The sequence below is a fragment of the Ascaphus truei genome, chromosome 4 (genome assembly GCF_040206685.1).
Source record: "Ascaphus truei isolate aAscTru1 chromosome 4, aAscTru1.hap1, whole genome shotgun sequence".
Lineage (NCBI taxonomy): Eukaryota > Metazoa > Chordata > Amphibia > Anura > Ascaphidae > Ascaphus > Ascaphus truei.
The window spans coordinates 56,172,782-56,193,678 of NC_134486.1; the positions used below are offsets into that span (position 1 = coordinate 56,172,782).

Here is a 20,897-nt window from a genome sequence, read left to right on the forward strand (position 1 = left end):
CTTCAGAATAGGAATTGTACCTTTCAGGGCAGCAAACAACCTTTCATACTTGATTTTTTAATTATGTTTATGTTTCCAGACATGCTACTGCAGTGAGAAGGTCGCTCCTGCGAAAAGAACACGTCTGAAGGGCTGATTCTGCATGATTACAGAAAAAAAAAGTATTTTGTAGTAAAAATAATAAATAAGCATAAGATGATAGAAGGGGTATATTTAATATCGAGCTGATGAATAGAGTGGAAGCTTTCAGGACCACTCCGGGTCCCTTTTCCAGGCACGTTACAATGGAAGATAATACAAGAAGATATTTTTATACAGGGCACAATGCATCAATAAGCTGAAAACGTACATATGACAAACAGTGTTACCACTGTCACAGTAATGCAAGATGGAAATACAGGTGAGTTACTTGGTTAGAATGGATGCACGAAATGTCTAAGCATTTAGTGCAGTCTCTGATTAAATATATAGTACATACATAAGATAGCAAACTAGTAAAATCCAAAAATGAGCGGTAAAATACCCATGGGGTGTGCTAATGTTTGCATAAGCTTATATTGCCATTTTTTTTTTTTGTTATTGCACCGACGTTGACTCCCATTGACTTGAGGTTCTGGGAACATCTCAGCCCATCATCTCTGTAGAGGACATGTTGGAGATCTTTGGCTATTTTGCTTAGAGCTTCAAGTTGGGGATTGTAATTGGCAACCAGTGGCACACTGTTTTCTTTTTGTTTGTAGTGCCACATCAGGTTGTAGCCTTGGCTCGTTCTTTTAAGTTGTTCATCCCCATCTGTGGATTCTGCACAAATCCTCACAGAATGGTTGTAAATAATGACATATTTGGTGTTTCTAGGATGGAAACGCTTATGTGCAAGACACGTGAGCTGGTCTATTCTGCTTTCTGTATTCGATTATGGTCTCCAGAAAATTGATTTGCGTGGGTGAATGGCTGACATTAAACTTGATGCTCGAGTGTAATGCACTAAAGTTTTCATGGAATTCTAGGAGGTCCTGTTCACTGGCAGTCCAAATAACGAGTATATAATCTACAGGTAAATAGCCAAGTAGTTTTCCCCATCAACAGGTTTGCATACTACGGTGCCATCCATGTTCCCATCTGTTACAGGTAAATGTCCGACGAATGAATAATAGTTGAGTGTTTATAAGAATTTTATTAGCTGTGTCAGCGGAAATGTTGGTGTAAAGTGATTCCACGTCCATAATAGCTATGATAATTAAAATTGGTATCGGGCCAAAAAGTAGCTTGCACTTGAGGAGAACCACACTGTAAAACAGGAGTGGCCAGCTCCAGGCCTCAAAGGGCACCAACAGGTCAGGTTTTAAGGAAATCCCTGCTTCAGCACTGGTCAATGAGTTACCTGTGCTGAAGCAGGGAATATCCTTAAAACCTGACCTGTTGGTGACCCTTGAGGACCCTGACCTGTTGGCCACCACTGTTGTAGACTGTTCCTCTGCATTAAAACTCACCGAACACATGATCCTTTGGCAGAACTTCATTCAAATAAATGTCCGTCAATGTAGCTTTCCTGGTTACAACATTTAAATAATTAAGTTTTACGCCTTCCAAAGACATTTGTAAAATAAGTGTTTAAATAGCAGTTCCACATATACAGTACTAACCAGAGTTCAGCTTTGCTTTATTCTGCACAATGTCATCAATACACAGAATTCAACATTCTAATATTTAGAAAATACAGATAAAGTTAAACAGAATGTTGATATTTTCCCTTGTGATCCATTGAGGGGGTCTAAGGATTATGTGCCGGGTTCTCCTAGTATTTAGGAAGCGTTTATATGTAATTGGGCAGCTTTATAGAATCTGGGCATGACTGGCAAAAATAGTCACGTGCTACTCAAGTATCTTTCGAGCTGAAAATTCTTTTAGAAAATTGTTCAATTCATAATAAATACATCTGAATGAGAGCTGCTTTAGTGCTTTTTACTACAACTGTATACAGCATTTTACATTCAAATACACTTGCATCGTTTTTACTACCAAAGCCATTGTAAGAGTGACTGAAACATTTAATATAGTTTAGGAGCAACAACTATTATACTACATGGCGATCAATTAAAGTTTAAAGCTATAGTCCCTGCAGAATATTTGTGGAAAAACACAGAAATCTGTTGCAAATGCGAAATTTGCTTGATCGGTCTAATGCCCATACAAAAATAATAAACATGCACGTATACAATAGCCAAAATCACCGGACAGATATTGAAATAGTCAGAAGCATAATAATGAAATAACACCAATATGACACAGTATACGAGTAGTATTGTAAAAGAACAGTCTGGTTATAAGGTTACTTTGACAACATTGGCATCTTAAAATGAAGTGGGCAAGGAAAACTATTTAACAGTATGCGATGTCATTACAAAAAAGGATTTCTGGTCACAATTGCTCTTTGCTTCTCAAATACCTTAGATCAAGGGGGCGCAAACTTTTTTCCCTGCGCCCCCTGATGGCGGTCACCTCATCCCCGCGTCATGACGTCACGTTGCCATAGCAACGTGACATCATATGACCTCGCGGCGTAATTTGACGCCGCGCTGCCATGGCGACGCGTATGGAGCCAAGGTAAGTAAAGGTTTACAGAGGCCCTGCAGTTCCCCTGGCACTTAATTTAAGTGCCTTCAGGAAAAACGCGGGGCCTCTGTAAACGGCGCCCACCTCCCCCCCGCAAGCTGTCTTGCGTCCCCCTGGGGGTCGCGGCCACCAGTTTGCGCACTGCTGCCTTATATAAGCATGGGACTAAATGTATCTGCTCTTCGTATATTACCTTAGTGCAATCGATTCATTGGAAGCAAATCATCTCTCCTCCTGGGGTCCAGCAGTGGGTCACTACTGGATCCTAGGAGAGACGATTTGCTTCAAACGAATCGGTTGCACTACTAGCGACGTTACCAAACAAAGGCTGGGTAATGTAGCGTATAACATGTTTGTTTTTTTAAATTAGCTTCAAATGTAAGCTGTGCACAAGGATTATAATAGTTCATGTTCTTACTCTTGCTAAAAACTCTAGAGCCTTTAAAAATGTAAGTTTATGGCCTAGTTACAGTATTTCATGTGCTTCTCCCTTTGGGATAGCAATAAATGGGGAATAATATATATATATATAGGTATCAGTACCGTGTTAGCCGAGCTTCAATGATCAAAAAATAAATAGATGATACCGTTCTGTGGCTAACGAAATGCTTTTATTTGTGCGAGCTTTCGAGATACACTGATCTCTTCTTCCAGCGATCGGAAGAAGAGATCAGTGTATCTCGAAAGCTCGCACATATAAAAGTATTTAGTTAGCCACAGAACGGTATCATCTATTTATTTTTTGATTATATATATATATATATATATATATATATATATAATGTTGTTAAAATCTATAAGATAAAGGAGACTTTTGGTTTACATCCTTTGATCAAATAATGCCAAGCCTGCTAACCACGTCAAGCTAAGTCTCTATACTATATTCTATACTCATTATGGCAATTCATTTTTGATCAACTACATCAGATATATATTTCTGCTCGAAAGAGGTGTCCTAGGTGAAGAGTATATTTCCAAGCTTTAAATTCATGAGGTATGTAAAAAAAATATTAAGTGGTTAAATGAGCATATATCGCGTTACATACTATGAGTGTATAATGTAAAGTAAGTGGAAGATGGATATCTAACTTTGTGACAATGTGTTCATCAGCATTCTCAGTTTATTGGAATGAAATATGTAGTGATTTGAAGTCCCCAGTATGCGTACGGTGTTTTTAATAACTGCAGATTTTACAAGCACATTATTCTTTCCATTAGGATTAAAACCTCACCGAATAGCAATTTGTGAAAGAATTCTAGCAGGGCCCTGAGCCCAGAACTCTGACCTCTGATGAGAGGCTTGGCAGGAAAAAAAAAAAACTGGGTCTCAGCAGAACATCTGGTTTGAATTAGATTTCCTGGAGAAAAAAAAAAGCAGCCCCCGTGCTGGGGAAACTGGTATTCACTTGGCTTTGTCTATACACTTTGACTGAATCAGGAATCAGAAAGAAAAACTCAGCAGAATGCGTGTCAATCATAATACACTTCTCGGTGGCCTTAACATAGCTAAAATCTTGCGTTAGTGGACACCGAGTGCTGTTGAGATTTTGTTGTGTTATATCTTTCTGCCATTACCCTTTAAAGTTCTCCTAGGCATTTTATAACTATAGCCAAAACTGCATTACCGTACCAAATACTGTAACACTGAAAATCGCCCAAGAGAGCCTACAGACTTTTGGCAGGCTAATGTTTCTTCTAAAAACAAATGTTAGAAATAAGATTCATACGATCTTAAACACTACGTTCGATGTCGTACACAAAACGACATACTTAAGAAATGAAATATACGGTATTTTATTACTAAACAAGAAAATACTATGCAAGCAAAATACATTTTGTGGTAAATGTAAAATCTCTTGGAAAATATTTGTTCTGGTATACTGTGGATGTTGAAAAAACGATGAATATCAATTACTTTTTTGAACGCGGTATGTCTACAAGACATTATCTAAAACAAGGTTGATACAGATATTACAGTAAAGGTTTATCAACAAGAAACATGCATTCCATTTGTCTTGGGTTTTTCTCTTTTTAAACTCCTTCAGTGTTGGAGGGGTCGGTAGAGCATAGCAATGACATCTGGCACTAAAGACTCTAGAAACCGCCTGTGCTGTGTTAATGTGACAACTGCATGTGCTGAAAAGAAGTAATGCATTCGATATATAGAAACCGACATACACTTGATTAATGTTAAGGACAAGTGTAGCATACACAAAAAATGATGCGGTGACAGAAAAACTTCAAAACTTTCTTAATGCCTCAACACAATGTTGTTTTTGTTGTGTATTTAAAGCAGCAGAACAGGCTGCACTGCATTTTAATTATTTATTAATTGCAAGATTGAAGCAGGGGGTCTCCTGAGCTGACCGGTGTTCATTTTAGCTCCGGGGACACCCTGCTTCCAGAAATACTTACCTTCTGTGTGCCTAACATTATGGTGGATTTAAATATCCCGCGTTACGCGGGCTAATAGGAAGCTGTGACATCATCCATTGTGGCTTCCCATTGGCCAGCGTAACCAGGACATTTAAACTTCACAGGGATATTGGCACCCCCTACGGAGGTAAGTATCTCCGGAAGCAGGGAGTCCCCAGAGCTGAAATTAGAAGTTCAAGCTCAAGAGACACCCTGCTTCAATCTTGTAACTAATTAATAAATGTAAAAAAATGTAACGCAATGCAGCCTGTTCTGCAGCTTCAAATACTTTTAAACTGCATCAATTATCTTTAAAATAAAAACAACACAACTATTCACTTGTGTTAGGAAATGTAATGAAAAGAAGCTTTGATAGTCTAGTGATGCAAAACGTATATTTTCTTGATATCCCTTTTAGCGTTGTACAGTGATTCCTACTCTTCTTGTTATTCAGGAAACTGAAGATTTCTGCTGGTATTTATTTATGGATTCATTTGTTTTAGGTTTACGTGAGTTTTAGGTTTCTTCATCTAAAAAAAAAATGTGGGAATTATCTTGCATAACAAATCATGGATTTGCTGTGTTATGATTAAATATCAGGTGATCCTGAAGACGAAATGAAAAACTATAAACAAAAGTGCAGACTATTTATTGGAATATACATTTCTCTCCAAGGAGAAAGATTGGCTGCCAATTCTCGGGCCATTAAGAAGCAGCAACATTATTGGTTGTGGCTTCCGATTGGACTGTCATTTAAATGGCCCATAAACACTAGGAAGTAATACTGGTATCTTCACCAGAAGTATCTCGGGAATAAGGGGGTTCCTAGAAATTAAAACAGTGCAGTTCATCTCTGGAGACCCCCTAGTTCCAATGCTGTAAACAAAACAAAAAAAGATGGTGGGAGGAGAGGGTAGGATTGCTCCTTTAAGCCTTCTTTGCATTGAGAACTAATATTATTTAGATTACTGTATGTCGGGAATTGGAATTTGGTTACAATGTCGGTCAACAGAGGCCGCTACCAATGGATGGAAGGAGCCGCAAGAGGACTTCGAATGAGAAGCAGAAGAGCACTGAACTTCATTGGAAGTATGTATGGCGATTAGGGAACGAAAGAGCCAAAATCAAGATTTTGTACAATTTCTCACATAAAAAGGAAGAAACGCGGAAGAACACACAGAAATGTGATCGTATGTTGTGGTATAAAGAAGTGTTTAAATATCACAAAAAGTGGGAATAAGCACACCATTTTGGCCACTAAAGTTAGATACAAGCAAGTAAGGGGGCCTCCATGGACATTGCCTGTATTTTTGTTTGAAGAATATGCTGTAATGTCTTGAACGAAATTGTTAGGTGGACAGTCTGCTCATCCGGAAAAAAAAACATTACTATACCACCTGTCTTCTTCTTGACCATCTTTGGGAATCGGGTGTAGTGAACGAATTTCCAAAAAGAGATGCAATTACCTGCAGTACACCAAGACTTACAAATAAGCTAATTTTAAAAACCTGGTAACTGGTGGTCAAAGTATCTTGTAGTCTTACTCTTCCAGATTTCCGGAAATTATAAACTTGTTAAATACACAGAAGAGAAGCTCTGAGTTAAGAAATGTTTACACCAGGTGTGGTCAATGCCTATTCTCACGGGCCACCAACTGGGTCAGGTTTTTAGGATATCCCTGCTTCAGCACAGGAAGCTTAATCAGTGGCTCAGAAAAAGACTGTACCACCTGTGCTGAAGCAGGGATATCCTGAAAACCTGACCTGTTGGTGGCCCTTGAGGACTGGAGTTGGCCATTCCTGGTTTAGACGAAAGAATTGCCTCTTTAGAAAATCGTCAAAAAAATATTTTTAGAATATTTAGAGACCTCCCCCTATGTATAATTAAATAAACAATAGTTATAAAATGATTCTATAGAAGTATGGAGATGGTCAGCACAAACTCATGGACCTCGCGGTGTTGATGGAACAGAGTGGAGTTGAATAAAAGATGGAATAAAAGATAATAAAACACAGTATTAGTGCATGCATCCACATGTGTGGGGAACGAGGGGGGGGGGGAGGGGAGGAGGAGGGGGATTAAAGGGTGGGGTGATAGTGGATTGCCACTAGATATATAATAAATGAAACGTGAGCAATTAGTTTCAATGACTCACACGGGCTTGTGTGAGACTTCACCCTCAACGCTGACTGTGGTTGGTAGATGTAAACTCCTATAGTGGAGTGACAATAAACAAAAACTCACACGGCCTAATGTGAGTTCGTTCCCTCAGTGGGTGATGTCAGCCTGCTTAGGTGATGTAGGTACTTCTCAGCAAACAATCCCCAGTGGGTGTGGTGTGTGAGTGGCTCTTTCCCCGTCCCCATAGACCAAAGTATACAAAACCAGAATTAGCAAAATAAACAGGTCTTTAATGGTAACAGTTTAAAACATGAAACATGGAACATGGAACATGAAACATGAAACATGAAACATGAAACATGAAACATGAAACATGAAACATGAAACATGAAAACAAGCATAAATATACACAGTGAAAATACAAAGTAAATAATGAACACACACACTAAAAAGCAACTTGTTGCCCAGCATCAGCCGCAAGGTTTGATCCGGCGAAATCTCTTCCTCCGTTGGTGTTCTCACTGGCGCGTCCGGCAGTGGAACCGGAAGGGAGGATCTACACCGGAGGAACCTGACGAAGCTTACTGCGAAACGCGCTGTTCCCTGCCGGAGCCCATTGAGAGAGGGACCCAGCCAACCGCAGGACATCCGGTGTAGATCCTGCAGGTGTATATTTATGCTTGTTTTCATGTTTCATGTTCCATGTTTCATGTTTTAAACTGTTACCATTAAAGACCTGTTTATTTTGCTAATTCTGGTTTTGTATACTTTGGTCTATGGGGACGGGGAAAGAGCCACTCACACACCACACCCACTGGGGATTGTTTGCTGAGAAGTACCTACATCACCTAAGCAGGCTGACATCACCCACTGAGGGAACGAACTCACATTAGGCCGTGTGAGTTTTTGTTTATTGTCACTCCACTATAGGAGTTTACATCTACCAACCACAGTCAGCGTTGAGGGTGAAGTCTCACACAAGCCTGTGTGAGTCATTGAAACTAATTGCTCACGTTTCATTTATTATATATCTAGTGGCAATTCACTATCACCCCACCCTTTAATCCCCCTCCTCCTCCTCCTCCCCCCCCCCTCGTTCCCCACACATGTGGATGCATGCACTAATACTGTGTTTTATTATCTTTTATTCAACTCCACTCTGTTCCATCAACTCCACTCTGTTCCATCAACACCGTGAGGTCCATGAGTTTGCGCTGACCATCTCCATACTTCTATTGCAACGCTAAGAAGGACTCGGGGTTTCCTTCTTCAAGGTCAAGCAGCAGCCAAAAATCAACAACAAGGGCCAGTATACATTTTTTATACTCTTTTACACGACAACACAATTTTTTTACCTCTTTTAATTATTTAATATATCTTAGGCGTTGAAACATCTTCTAGCCGCACATTCCAGGGAGCGCCCCAGTTCAAACATCCACCTAACATAAAATGATTCTATGTTTGGTTTTGTGTATATAGTATAAAAAAATGACAAATGATATTGCAAAATAAAAACAAAAAAACCCACCTTTTTGTGATAAATCAGAATAGCACGGTATGGAAGTGTCATTGTTAAATTGGTTTACACAAAAATGACACAGGGAGGGCTCAGACCGAGTCACACTTACCTGGTTTTATAGATAATTTTAGATAATAAAAATAAGATGGCCACAGTAAAAAAAATATATACTCTTCATGCAGTCAATAGCATAGGTTTATCCATATCGGTCAGCAATACATTACCTTACATCCAAGCAAGCACAAAAAGCAACAACCATCAGGTTGCCAAGAAATTGACATAACTATTAAATTACACAAACATTAACACATTTAGTGGCATCTCAATATGAACACAAAAGCTTGTTTCAGATCAATTGTTAGTCCACCTTATACTCAAGGACTCATTTAGTCTCTCAAAGAAGGTAATCAACATGTTTAAAGAAATTATGCAGTTGCTCATGCAGATCGCAATAGAACAATCATATTTTTGTTTATTAAAGTTTTTTTAATTGCAAAACATCAAATTTGAGTTTTCTTTTTGAAAACAGGCTACTGTGTTCCTTTTAAGAAAGCGTATTGCTTATTATATACTTGACTAGGAGTATTTCTTGTCGAGTGCTCGGTTTGAGAAAGGTCTCTGCAAAGGATTAGAATAATATGTTTGTTTTCTGAATGTCAAGATGCAGCATTTTCTTGTTAGAATAAACACTAGCATGTACATTTAATGGGGTACTACACCTGTATGGTAATTATTCTGGAGGCTGTTATGGGCAGGTCAGCATCTTCATTTCACAGCACAGAAAAAGTTAAATCAAACATAATCCAGTAGAGTTATAATAAAGAACACAACTTCAGAACTGCTTGGATATCTGGTCTAATAAACAGCTGCAACAGACCTGAAGATCACATTGCACAGTAAATGAATCACATTTCACCACATTAATAGCTGGTAAAAGCAAACTTGTAACAAAGGCTCAGAAAGATTAAATCAGCAGATAAGAGACTTGCATTGGAAACCTTAACTCCTTCAGCCTGCAGTGCAGACAAGTGCATTAAAGAAGCCAATGTGTGCATTATTATGTTTAATGCTTTCAACAAATTGTATATTTAAGTGTACAGATTGGGTTAGTCTCGGCAATGGGTTAGGATCTGTGAGGATGTTTCCGAAAAGTTTTGCAGGTTTCCTGGTTTCCGACAAAACAGAACTAGTTTCTGACAGAAGCTTGCATTGAATTAGAATGCTCCATGAGAGAGACGACTGATCGCTACATTATAATTGAATATTGACAGCGACAAATATCTCTATCCCCATCTGCTTATCAGCATTAAGCACTCAAAGACGTTAGGTGGATGTCTACTCTATTGCAATTGTAGCAGGGATCCCCCTTTTTACCTGCTGGGGGGGGGGGGGGGGGAGAACAGCTCCGTAGTATGGAGAAGCAGCAGTATTGCGGCCATGTTATGGTTGGCATGGTCCTTCAGACTGTGTAATGTGGCAGCCATCTTGGGGTTGGGGCAGCCGGAAGAGGTCCAGAGGGACAGGATTTCCTCTGCGGTATAGAGGTTTACATGAACCGAGTATCCGGAGCCAGGGAGGAGTAAGGTAGCGTCCGGTGAGCCTGTTAAGCTCTCGGATTAGGCTCAAAGCCTGTCCCTAGACCCCAGGTAGTGCCCCTCACAGTAGAGACTCTGCAGGGCTGGCCGTATGACTAGGTAGCTAAGGAGCCCAGCAGAGCAGATAGGAACGCATAGGGAGGCTTCCACAGCGGCCTGTGTTACCAGCCAGCATCCTGACGTAAGGTGTGAGGGGCTTGTTGTCGGAGACCCCGCACTGTGGGACCCTGTTGTTATTCTGGTCTTCGCTTGGAAGTGTGGCCCGGTTGGACCTTAAACCTGGAAGGTATTGTGCACCAACGCAAGGGAGAGGGTAGCGCTGCCCTCACACACATGTTGGGAGGGGTCGCATGCTGGACACTGGGTTACAGGTGCCCAAGCAACCTAGGTACTATTGGAGCTAGCTACCCCAAGACAAAATTACTGTTAGCCCAGTTATTATTGTACATTGGGTTGTGAGTATTATTTGAGGCCTTCTGTGGGACCACAGTAAAGGAGTTATATTATACCTGGTCGTCAGTGTGTTATTGGGGTATGGCAACATGTTGCCATTTGACGCCGCGTTGTCATGGCGACGTATCGCCGAAGAGGCAGCTCAGACCAGGTATGAGAGATTTACAAAGGCATCGCGCCTCCCCCGGCATTTAATTTAAATGCCCTGGGGAAGAGCGCGGGCCTCTAACCACTGCGCCCCCCCCAGAAAATCTCCCCCCACTTTGCACACCCCTGCCCTACAGTTATACGAGTTCCTATGAGGAGCCATCCTGCTACGCAGGATCTTCATAGGTGGAGGCGCTGCAACAGAGATATAGAGAACACACCATCACCCCAGGCTCCCTATGAGTGGAGGCCCAGGCCTTTTGAACGTCTAACAGGTAGCACCAGTACCGTAATTATCGCTGTTTCCCATAGGGATAGGAGAAAGGGTGTTACATAATGATAAAGAATATGAGGGCTGAGATATGTTGTAGTATTCAAATCTGGTCCACAGTAGAAGATAATTAATGTAGTGTATCAAAGTTTCCCAGATGCAAAACTGGGGTAAAGGATAGCACCAAAGTGATCAAAGAATAAATCAGGCGATTTAAAAATATATATTTTTAGAATAATATACGAGGTGCATTAATTGAAACCATAAATATTAAAGGTGTAAAGTCCTGGCCGTTTGTGGCATCTGCATATAACTGCAGTTAGCCCATCACACAAACACTTGCTAGGTTCACAAGGGTCATTTTGTCATATACCCAAGTGTAAGAAGCAATAGGAAAAGTCTCTACTCTATCCTATTAGTGAATATAGTGTGCAAGTGGATTACTTTATACCCTGTAAACATGCCCCCCCCCCCCACCTTTAATGACCCACATCAAATTTTTGGTGACTTTTCTTTCATTAGAATAGCCTTTCTGCATTTCAAAGCATACGGTAAACACCGTATTGCTTTGTTTGGTAGTGTTCACTTTAGTGGGGAGTAGACAAATCTGACACGCTGCATTAAGTTCTCAACTAAACCGCATAAACAAAGGACCTCTAGAACCAGAATAACAAACTTAAGACTGGCTTGCATTCAAGCCTAAACTGACAGGTTTGTATAGCCATAGAAAAAGAGCATTTTCCCTTGCAGGTTGGAAGTTCAGTTTTTAGTCAGGATTTCACATTTTGGATATCAGATTTTGGATGGCAAAAATAAAGACGATGTTCATTTAAAATAAGCCTGAATTATATGCAATGGAGCAAATGTATATTTGTTTGGATTTAAGGTCTCGCAAAGTTGAGGCCAACACACGGAAGAAAAATATTAAACTATCTTTATCCTTGTGTCAACATATGATGCTACTGGGAATGGTAACGGGACTAATTTTCCAAGGAAAATTAATTACTTATGACTTACAGTTGTGAAAGCAAACAACGTAAGTCTGGATTAGGGTACTTTTAATTTCTGCTTGGAGTAGCTATTAAATTGATTTCATATAATTCATAGTATGTAATGGAAAGCAGGAAAAAGATGAAATCCTAGACAATGACTGACATAGAAGAAAGCGTATATTTTTGTAGCTGATTCAGGAAAAGGTCACAGATATGAATCACCATCTAATAAAACATGATTTTTGTTTCTAAAACAATATTCCTATACCTGTTCAAAACCTTGATTTTGGCCACATTTAAACTATAACAAATTGCAGAATGAAAGAGAAACCGTGCGGCATGCAACTGGGAAAGATCAGAACATACAGAGAAAATAGGATGTTTATACTCCCCCACGGCAAGAGGTACCCGCAATGTAGTGTCATGGAATGTGCTGAAGAAGCCAGGTCAATGGAAGATCAGAAAGAGTATTACATGTGCGATTTAACAAACAATGGGAAAAAATACCGTTTTAACCAATATGTATGCCCTAGAGAAACCATTGTATGCCCTGATGTATACATGTCCCTTCATTGCTACTGTATGAATATCATGTCAACTGAAGTAACATCAATTGCATAATTTGAAATATATATTACATTATTTCTATATGATATATTTTTATAGTATATATTTATATATATATATATATATATATATATATATATATATTTTTTTTTTTTTTTTTTGTTGTTGTTGTTGAAGTGCTGAATATAGCTTTTGTTTCCCTACCAAGTTTATTGAAGTTGTTGGGAGCACTGGGGGGCAGTGGTTACATTTTTTTTTTTTTAAATAACATTTTGCTGAAATTATTTTACATAAAAGCTAAAAAGTTACAATTTAATACAGAAAGAAAAAAAAGAAAAAACTGCACAAAAAACAAATGTGTTAAGTAAAATATCCTGCCGAACAATGACTTCAATGCAAGAATATGACTGCACAACGTCATCATTGTGCTTACTTCTCACAGGATCAGTTAAAATGCCGGTTTTATTATACCTTCACAAATGTGTTAAATGTCTCTCTATAATCAACCAGAAGAAGACACTTTAATTCAAATATCAATATGATTTTACAGCTGTCCTTCTTAAATATCTTGTTCATAGCTTGCTATGTTTCTCCACAATAACATGGGCAGATGGATTCATCTTCTGTAGGTGGAGATCAGATTTCAGTTTAATCCAGAAAAATCTCCTACCAAAAAACACTTAATATGCTATGGGGCATCAAATCTGTCAAAACCACAGAAAAGGAACAAGGAACCATTTTACCATTTTGCATTCTTCTGCAGCTTTCTAAACACCCATCAAAAGGTTGGGATTTTAATGGAATGGATTTCTTGGTCTCCTGTTACCTTATCCTCTCACCCTTTATACTTTCCCCATTCTGTTAACCTTTTCTCGCTTACCATTTCTCCCAGAAGGCCTCCCCCGTTTCATCACTCCAATACCCCCCCCCCCCCTTCACTCTAACTTATACTTCGAAATCACATGACATTGTGACATTGGGGGCACATCACTGGAGGATTTACACTGCGGGGACCCATTCAGAAGCATGGACCGTCCCCACCCCCGAGATGGCGGCAGACCGTGTCCGGCACCGCGGTTTATGAAATTTTGAGAGTGGGTGGTGGGGAGGGGCTACTAGAAACATTCAGTGCAGGAAGGGCAACGCAGGATAGTGAGCCCACCGGCCAACCAGAAGTCAGGTCAGACTCGTGGGGTCGCCCAGCCAGGGACGCTGCAGGGCATGAGAGAACTATCCCGGCTCCGACCCTCCGTCGGGTGCCGTGACAATGGTTTTTAGCTACTCCGTTTTGTGTGATGTCACTATATGTTAATCCTAGGCAAAATCTGCTTTCTCCTCTTCCCTTACTTTTATTGGCTCTCTGAGAAGGATAGAAGAAACACTTAATTGACAAACAATCCTTTATTCAGAGAAAAGTGTTTTATGCTCAATTTCCAAAGAAACAAAAAAGGAGCCAAATGTTTGCTTAAAGCATAATTGTTTAAGGAATCCAAAATAAGCTTGTTAAATTATTTACAAAATTATTTGGTTCGGCTACCATGGATTGCACATTTAAGCCGAGCAGATCCATTTTCCTTTTTTAGGACGTTCCAGTGTCCAAATTCACACATATTGTCTCTCTCACTCATCTAAATATTTTCCCTTAAACACTTACAGCTTTAGTAATCCCTGGCACACTTGCAGTACATTTGGCACCATTATCCACAAGTACCAGAATACATTCCAGCATACTCACTGCATTAGTTTTGTGTGGTCTCAGCATGGCAAGTACAGGGTGGCCCAAGATAAAGAGGCCCCATTCGCTTTTTGTAGAAATGCAGTCCATGTCTAGCATTCAGTTGTGTCGTCACGCACTAAGGGATAGGGTTTCATTATCCAGCTGACAACTGAGCAACGGATATTTCTCATTGTTTAAAAAGTTTCTGCATTTCATTTGAAACTACATTAAATAATATTTAGACAACAAAAAAAACACAATGAGGCTCTCCATCTTGGGCCACCTTGTAAAAAAAGAATACTCCAAATATATTATGTAGTGTGAAAGAATTGTAAAAAAAAACCTGTCTTCAATTGGCACGAATGCACCAGAATAAAGATTGTCTGCATTATAAAAATGGTAATATTTTTTTTTTTGGGGGGGGGGTTGTTGTGTATTTGGGGGTGTTATGTGTAATAGATATACAGTATGCACACTGGCATATAACCTTTAAATATATATATATATATATATATATATATATATATATATATACAGTATATATTAATATCAGTTGAATATTTGCATAAATCCCAGCCATGAAGGAAACTTACACTAGTGGTGTAATAAGTAATCAATTATTTGTCTTCAGTCAATAGGATTTGGTTGTGTAGTAGTTATAATGAGGATTGTATACCTTGTACCAACACTGGATGATACAGTATGTATGGTACTGTACACCTACTCAGCTGAAGGTAGAGATATAAGAAACAGCAACACTTGCAGGGCCAAATATGCTGGTGAGATTGAGGAGACTGCTGTACGCTGTGTGTCGGGAAGCGTTCCCTGGTGCTAGTTGTTTAGTTACTGTAGATATGTAACCGTCTTGTGTTAGGATAACTAAACATCTGCAGTAGGTTTGAGACAAATACGTTTATCTATTATATGTGGTGAGCATTATCTTTAATAGGCACATGTAATATGCATTCATTTTAATAGATAGATAATGGTACGCACACTTTACTGAGCAGAAACTAAAGTGTTTAATGTAACTTTCAGGAACATAGCACCGGTTCATGATTCAAATTTGGACAGTAGTATGCTTTGTACAAAACACTTTGGCCAGCTAAGCTGAACTCTAATTTTAAAACATGTCCATCTTATCAGGTGAAAACATTTAAAAATAATTCCTATAGTTTCCCAAAGCTTAAATATACCATGCAGAACCAATGGAACTAGAGAATTACACAGTACTGTATCTTTCTTTCAATTCATCCAACATATGAGTGACGAGAGTTACCAACTGGAACAAAATTTACAGCAGGTTTATATTGTTCTAATTGCTGAATAACTGAAAAGTTGATTGAAGATCTGAATTTCATCTTTAAAAGCAAATTTTGAAAAATGTTTTGCTAACTGAACTAGTACATATATAGTAAAAGTAGCTGCCAGATCTACATTAAACACAAATATTAGATACATTTAGTAGTTACAAATAATGTCTGGGATTGATCTTTTGAATAAATTCAAAGTGGTTTTAATAAATTCATGCAGGGCCAAAAGACAAAGCTATACAAGATTTTCATGTTTGGCATTTACCCTAAGGATTAAGAGGCAGATTCACAAAAGTTCATTAGGGGTTAACGCACCAGACTTAATTCAATGCTAGTTCAGGAGCGTTGACCCGTAACAGACCTTAATAACAACCCCATACAATGTGAAGCTATCTTTTCTCAGTTCAATTAATTTCCAGAAGTTTCCTGTACTGGCAGCTGAGCACCACAGTGGCCCCCTTTCCCCATTGGTTTAGCCGGGCGAGCCCTCGTCCTATGATTGGCTGCTACCTCACGATCCGCACTCTGATTGGTTGCCGGCTCCTGCTCTATGTTAAGGATAGCCATCGGGGTCTATGTAAGGAGCGCGGCCGGGGAAGAGAACCAGACACAGTTTAGAGCTGATCTGAGACACGCGGGCGGGAAATTTAAAAGTGCTTTGTGTAAAAGAGCATACACAAGCACTGATCCCATCGGAGAAGCGCCAGAGAAGTCTGGGACGTGAAGCGGACGGGATAAGCCTTCTGAAGCAGGCTCCTGCACCTAGTTGAGGCTAGAGACTTCCCCCCAGAACCCCAGTTGGTGAGTGTTTCACTGTGATTTTGTATGTTTGCGGGATTGCCAGAATCAACTCTTTATTCAATTATTGTGTCCTGTCTGGTGATCGTTAGTTATCCTGGTGGTAAAAGGTATTAAAAGTACTGGTCTCCCATGACAGTGTTTATTGGGGGAAGGGGAGAGAGGTGGGGGTGTGGACAAAGAGGTGCGGAAGAACAGGAGGGAGCGGGAGGTGTTAGACAGAGAGGGGCGCAACACGGCAGGTGTCAGGACTCGCGATAGCGACGCTATTGTGACCAATGCAAGAATGTGGCGAATATGAAATGACAACCACCACAAGTTTGGCTACGTTTGGTCTGAAGTATGATATAGAAAAGACGGACCTGGAGTGTCTTAACAGCACTTTCAGAGGAATACCCCCTAAAGATCCAGTACATTATAATGCATACTTCAATAAAACAATTAAAATACATTCTAATGGTGTCACATGGACATGGGCAGACATCATAGAAGTGGGAAGGAAAGCGCAAAAGAGGAGTATATCACTGTTACATACTAAATATTGGTGCTGATACAACGGACAGGCATACAAAATATCAGCACAACATAAGACTAGTAACATTGGTGCATACATAACATACAGAGATTAGGCAAAGGGGACACTATCAGAAAGTGTGAAATAGATAATACTGTACATAATACATAAAATAACAGAGGTTAAATGGAAAAATAACATGCCCATTACACAAGGTGAGTCTGGTACAGCAGGATCTAATGCAATATACTCAGACTCCTCAAACCTAACTGGGGTCACGACAATATAGTCTCCTAGATAGATAGGATAGATAGAATCTACATGGTAATACATACAGCATTAATAACTACAAAATGGATAATACATAAAAATACAAATAATAGTAAAAGTAAAAAATACCAGGAGAATACATGGGCAAACATTGAATACATATATTGAGAGATAGATCTGTGTGGAAAAATGCGGTTCAAAGTCAAGAAATTGCATAATTGTGCTACCAATAAAAACATGGATGGATAAACCCATGTAGACATACAATCAGAAGTGGGAGGAGACATGATGGTGACTACGTGTCACCTAGTCATATGGATAGTAATGTTAGACGCCTATGAATGCATCCTGTAGATCAATATTGATAAGAGGTGGTCTAACAAGCAGTGTACCCTTGTTAGAGTAGAGATACGCCCTTCTAACATGATGATAAGTAAAACCGGCTATACCCTACTAAGAGAACTACATACATATACACATACATATGCAATTAGCCCCCCCCCCCCACCCCTCTCTTTGGAATCCAGTCAACTACCATCTTTGTCCAACAACTCATTTCTTTTTGCGATATGTGCGGCCCACTGCCATTTTAATTTCTTTACCCTTGTAATTATGTCGTAGACTATGCCTTCAAACCCATTAATTATTTTTCCGGGCTCGTTGGTTCATAACCAGCATACATCTCTCCATACTTCTTTGAGTTGTCTGAAACGTCTGAATTATCTTCCTGTATCCAAGTTTAACTTCCATACACGTGCACAGGCAAAATACACTGGTGAAACTCACAGCGGAAGGGTTCCGTGAAAGATTGCTTTGTTTCTTCCAAATGTGCTCCCCTCCCATCTTCATTCTCGTATTGATTTCATTCATTCATATATGTATATACTAGCTAATTGGCATGATTACATCACATTACATTTCACTCTACTGAATTCATAATTTAAGATGCTAGCATCCCATTTAGTATAGTCTTATGTAGGGTTTGAATACTTTTTCTAAACATGTTTCACCAATGGGGGGGTTGGAGGGAAGCTTTTGATGTTTAGAAAAGTACACTAACATTTAGCATTGCTTTATACCATCAAAAGCTCATTTGTGGAAGGGAAAGTCCTGGCCTTGGACTGCTGTTTTAAACTAATGAACTTCACCTTCTTTTTCTACCTTGTCATGCATGCTACGTCTTTAGCAAGTCTTTCTTGAAAGAGTAACATTCATCAAAGGAACAGAGTTCTTAAAGGCTAAATATTAAGTTAACACAACTAATAATGCATCTGAACACGTATACCATTTAGTACTGCAATACATATAATAAATATGTTAACAATTGCACAGGATTACATAAAAGTGTCTAGCCATTAATCAATTAGCATTATGGAACATCACCACAATATCATATGTCTACACTATACCGAAATTGGATCCTTTGTACAAAATTACACAGACGGCAGTAAATCGAATGGACAGTTTGTCTCTGGATTTTTACTTTCTTGGATTTTTAAATTGATTTTTTTTTTTCATCCTGCGCTTAGAGTATTCTCTGTTGGTTTTAGTCAATCTCGCGGTTCTTTTTTTTTTTTTTTTTCCACAGGCATGAAAACAGTTGGAATCAAAAGTCTTATAGGACATGTACAATTAATTTGTTCCGAGCTGGATATGTAGCAGTCATGCTCTATAACAGGGGTAGCCAACTCCAGTCCTCAAGGGACACCAAGAGGTCGAGTTTTCAGGATATCCCTGCTTCAGCACAGGTGGATATCCTAAAACCCTGACCTCTTGTTGGTCCTTGAGGACTGGAGTTGGAAAAACCCCAATAGATCTACTTATCACCACCTTCCAACTCGGTTGCCTTTTTTCTAGGCAACTTGAAGTTGTCTACCAAAGCACTAGCGCACATAAGAAAAATGGAAAAGATTTTTACCATCAATAATATTCTCCAATATTAATGTCAGCTTTTCTATGTATTTTGATATCTAAGCATGACCCCAACTATTTATAATTATACAACCAATGGGATCCCTAATTTTTTTTACACTTTAGCAAACATACAACATTATTCCAGAAACAAATAGACAAAAAGGGCAATTATTTAAAGGCTTATTACAGTTCATACTAAAATGTAAACAGCAACTAGTTCTTTAATCAATAACGTATCGGCTACCAAGTCCTATGTTTTTAACAGTACTAAATGTTAAAAAAAAAAAAAAAGCACATTTAGACAAATCGTTCAGACCTTTGATACAAACGTGCAGAACAAAGAATGCAGACAATGACGCGGACCTAGAACTTGAGTGTATAGGATCAATATCTTGTACTGCTTTACACAAAGAGCTAAAACCCCAGGGCTGTAATGATGTGAAAAAGAGAAGGCTCTCAAGATCATGTTACGGGCCTGATCTAATGCTTTTAATAGACTATAAATCTGGCTACAGCCATTTGCAAACCTGAATCACAAAACGTTAAAGCCAGGGGGGATGGAAAAAAAATAATCCAATGAACACAGAATATTTTGTCAATTCACCAACTCCACGCAAAATCTTAAAAAAAAATAAAAAAATACACATTTAACTGCTTGACACTTAATTACAAAGCAATGTTTTGGTGCTGTTCAAAAGTGATGGATTACCAAGATTAAATGGTTTGCATTACCTTACCTGGTACATTCCAACTCCAATGTGTTTGGGCTCAATTTTCACAAGCTCAGCTAATGGATCCTGTACACGTCTTGCTATGGAAACTGGAAAACAGAATTGGAAAACAAGCGTGGTTTTATGCGAAAAGCAGGACCATATAATCACTTGGAGTTAGTGATTTCCTAGTTCAGAGAACGTAATATCTTTTCATCTAAATGATGTTCATTTAAAGCAGACGTTTAATGTTTGGGAATCCCCTTCTGATAATGTAAATGCGACAGCACAGAAAAATACAAAGTAGTTGTTAATATTTCAAACGCACTACAGATGCAAAAGCACATTGTGGGGTTTAGAACAATTTTCATTTGCATTGATATTTTGAAAATATATATTTGCCAATAACCAAGACATAACCATACTGTATGCTTCCTAGATAACTTGAAATAAAATATTCCGGGTGTAGTTGAATTGTACTGTATACATTGTACATGTTGTGACCACTATACAAAGGATTAACAAGAAGATTTTGGTAGATCAACGATACGCAACGTGACAGGTCACCCCAATGTAGTTATTTTAACATGTCATCCACTTGCTGCTGAATAGATCAGCAATACATTGGTCCACAGCACAGAATATAACAGCAAAAGCAAAAACAGAATCAAGTCAAATCGTTATTGTTACGTGAAACTAGGTGTATCACACCTCAGTCAACGGATCGAATTGTATACACTGGCGACACACTTTATTCGAGCTTGGCTAGTCCCACGAATTCGGGTATACCCGGGTGTATTGAGGTTTGTGACTGTTTTCTGCCCGAGTGCATTGGGTTATTTTCCAGGCAGGGATTGAAGCATTTTATTCCCGCTGGCTGCAATACTGCACAGTATATATATATATATACTGCATTACAATTCATGAATTTATGGCATCTGGTAGACACGCGAAGCATTGCAGCCTAT

At 39.1% G+C, this 20,897-nt stretch overlaps 1 protein-coding gene across 4 annotated transcripts in view; it reads right to left on the reverse strand.

Moving 5' to 3' along the window:
- Positions 1–20,897, reverse strand: part of SRBD1 (S1 RNA binding domain 1) — a 181,309-nt gene that overhangs the window by 48,975 nt on the left and 111,437 nt on the right. For all 4 annotated transcript variants that reach the window (XM_075595801.1, XM_075595802.1, XM_075595799.1 and 1 more), the window contains exon 18: positions 19,957–20,039. In XM_075595801.1, coding sequence (XP_075451916.1) covers positions 19,957–20,039 — 83 coding nt within the window. The remainder of the gene's footprint in view (positions 1–19,956; positions 20,040–20,897) is intronic.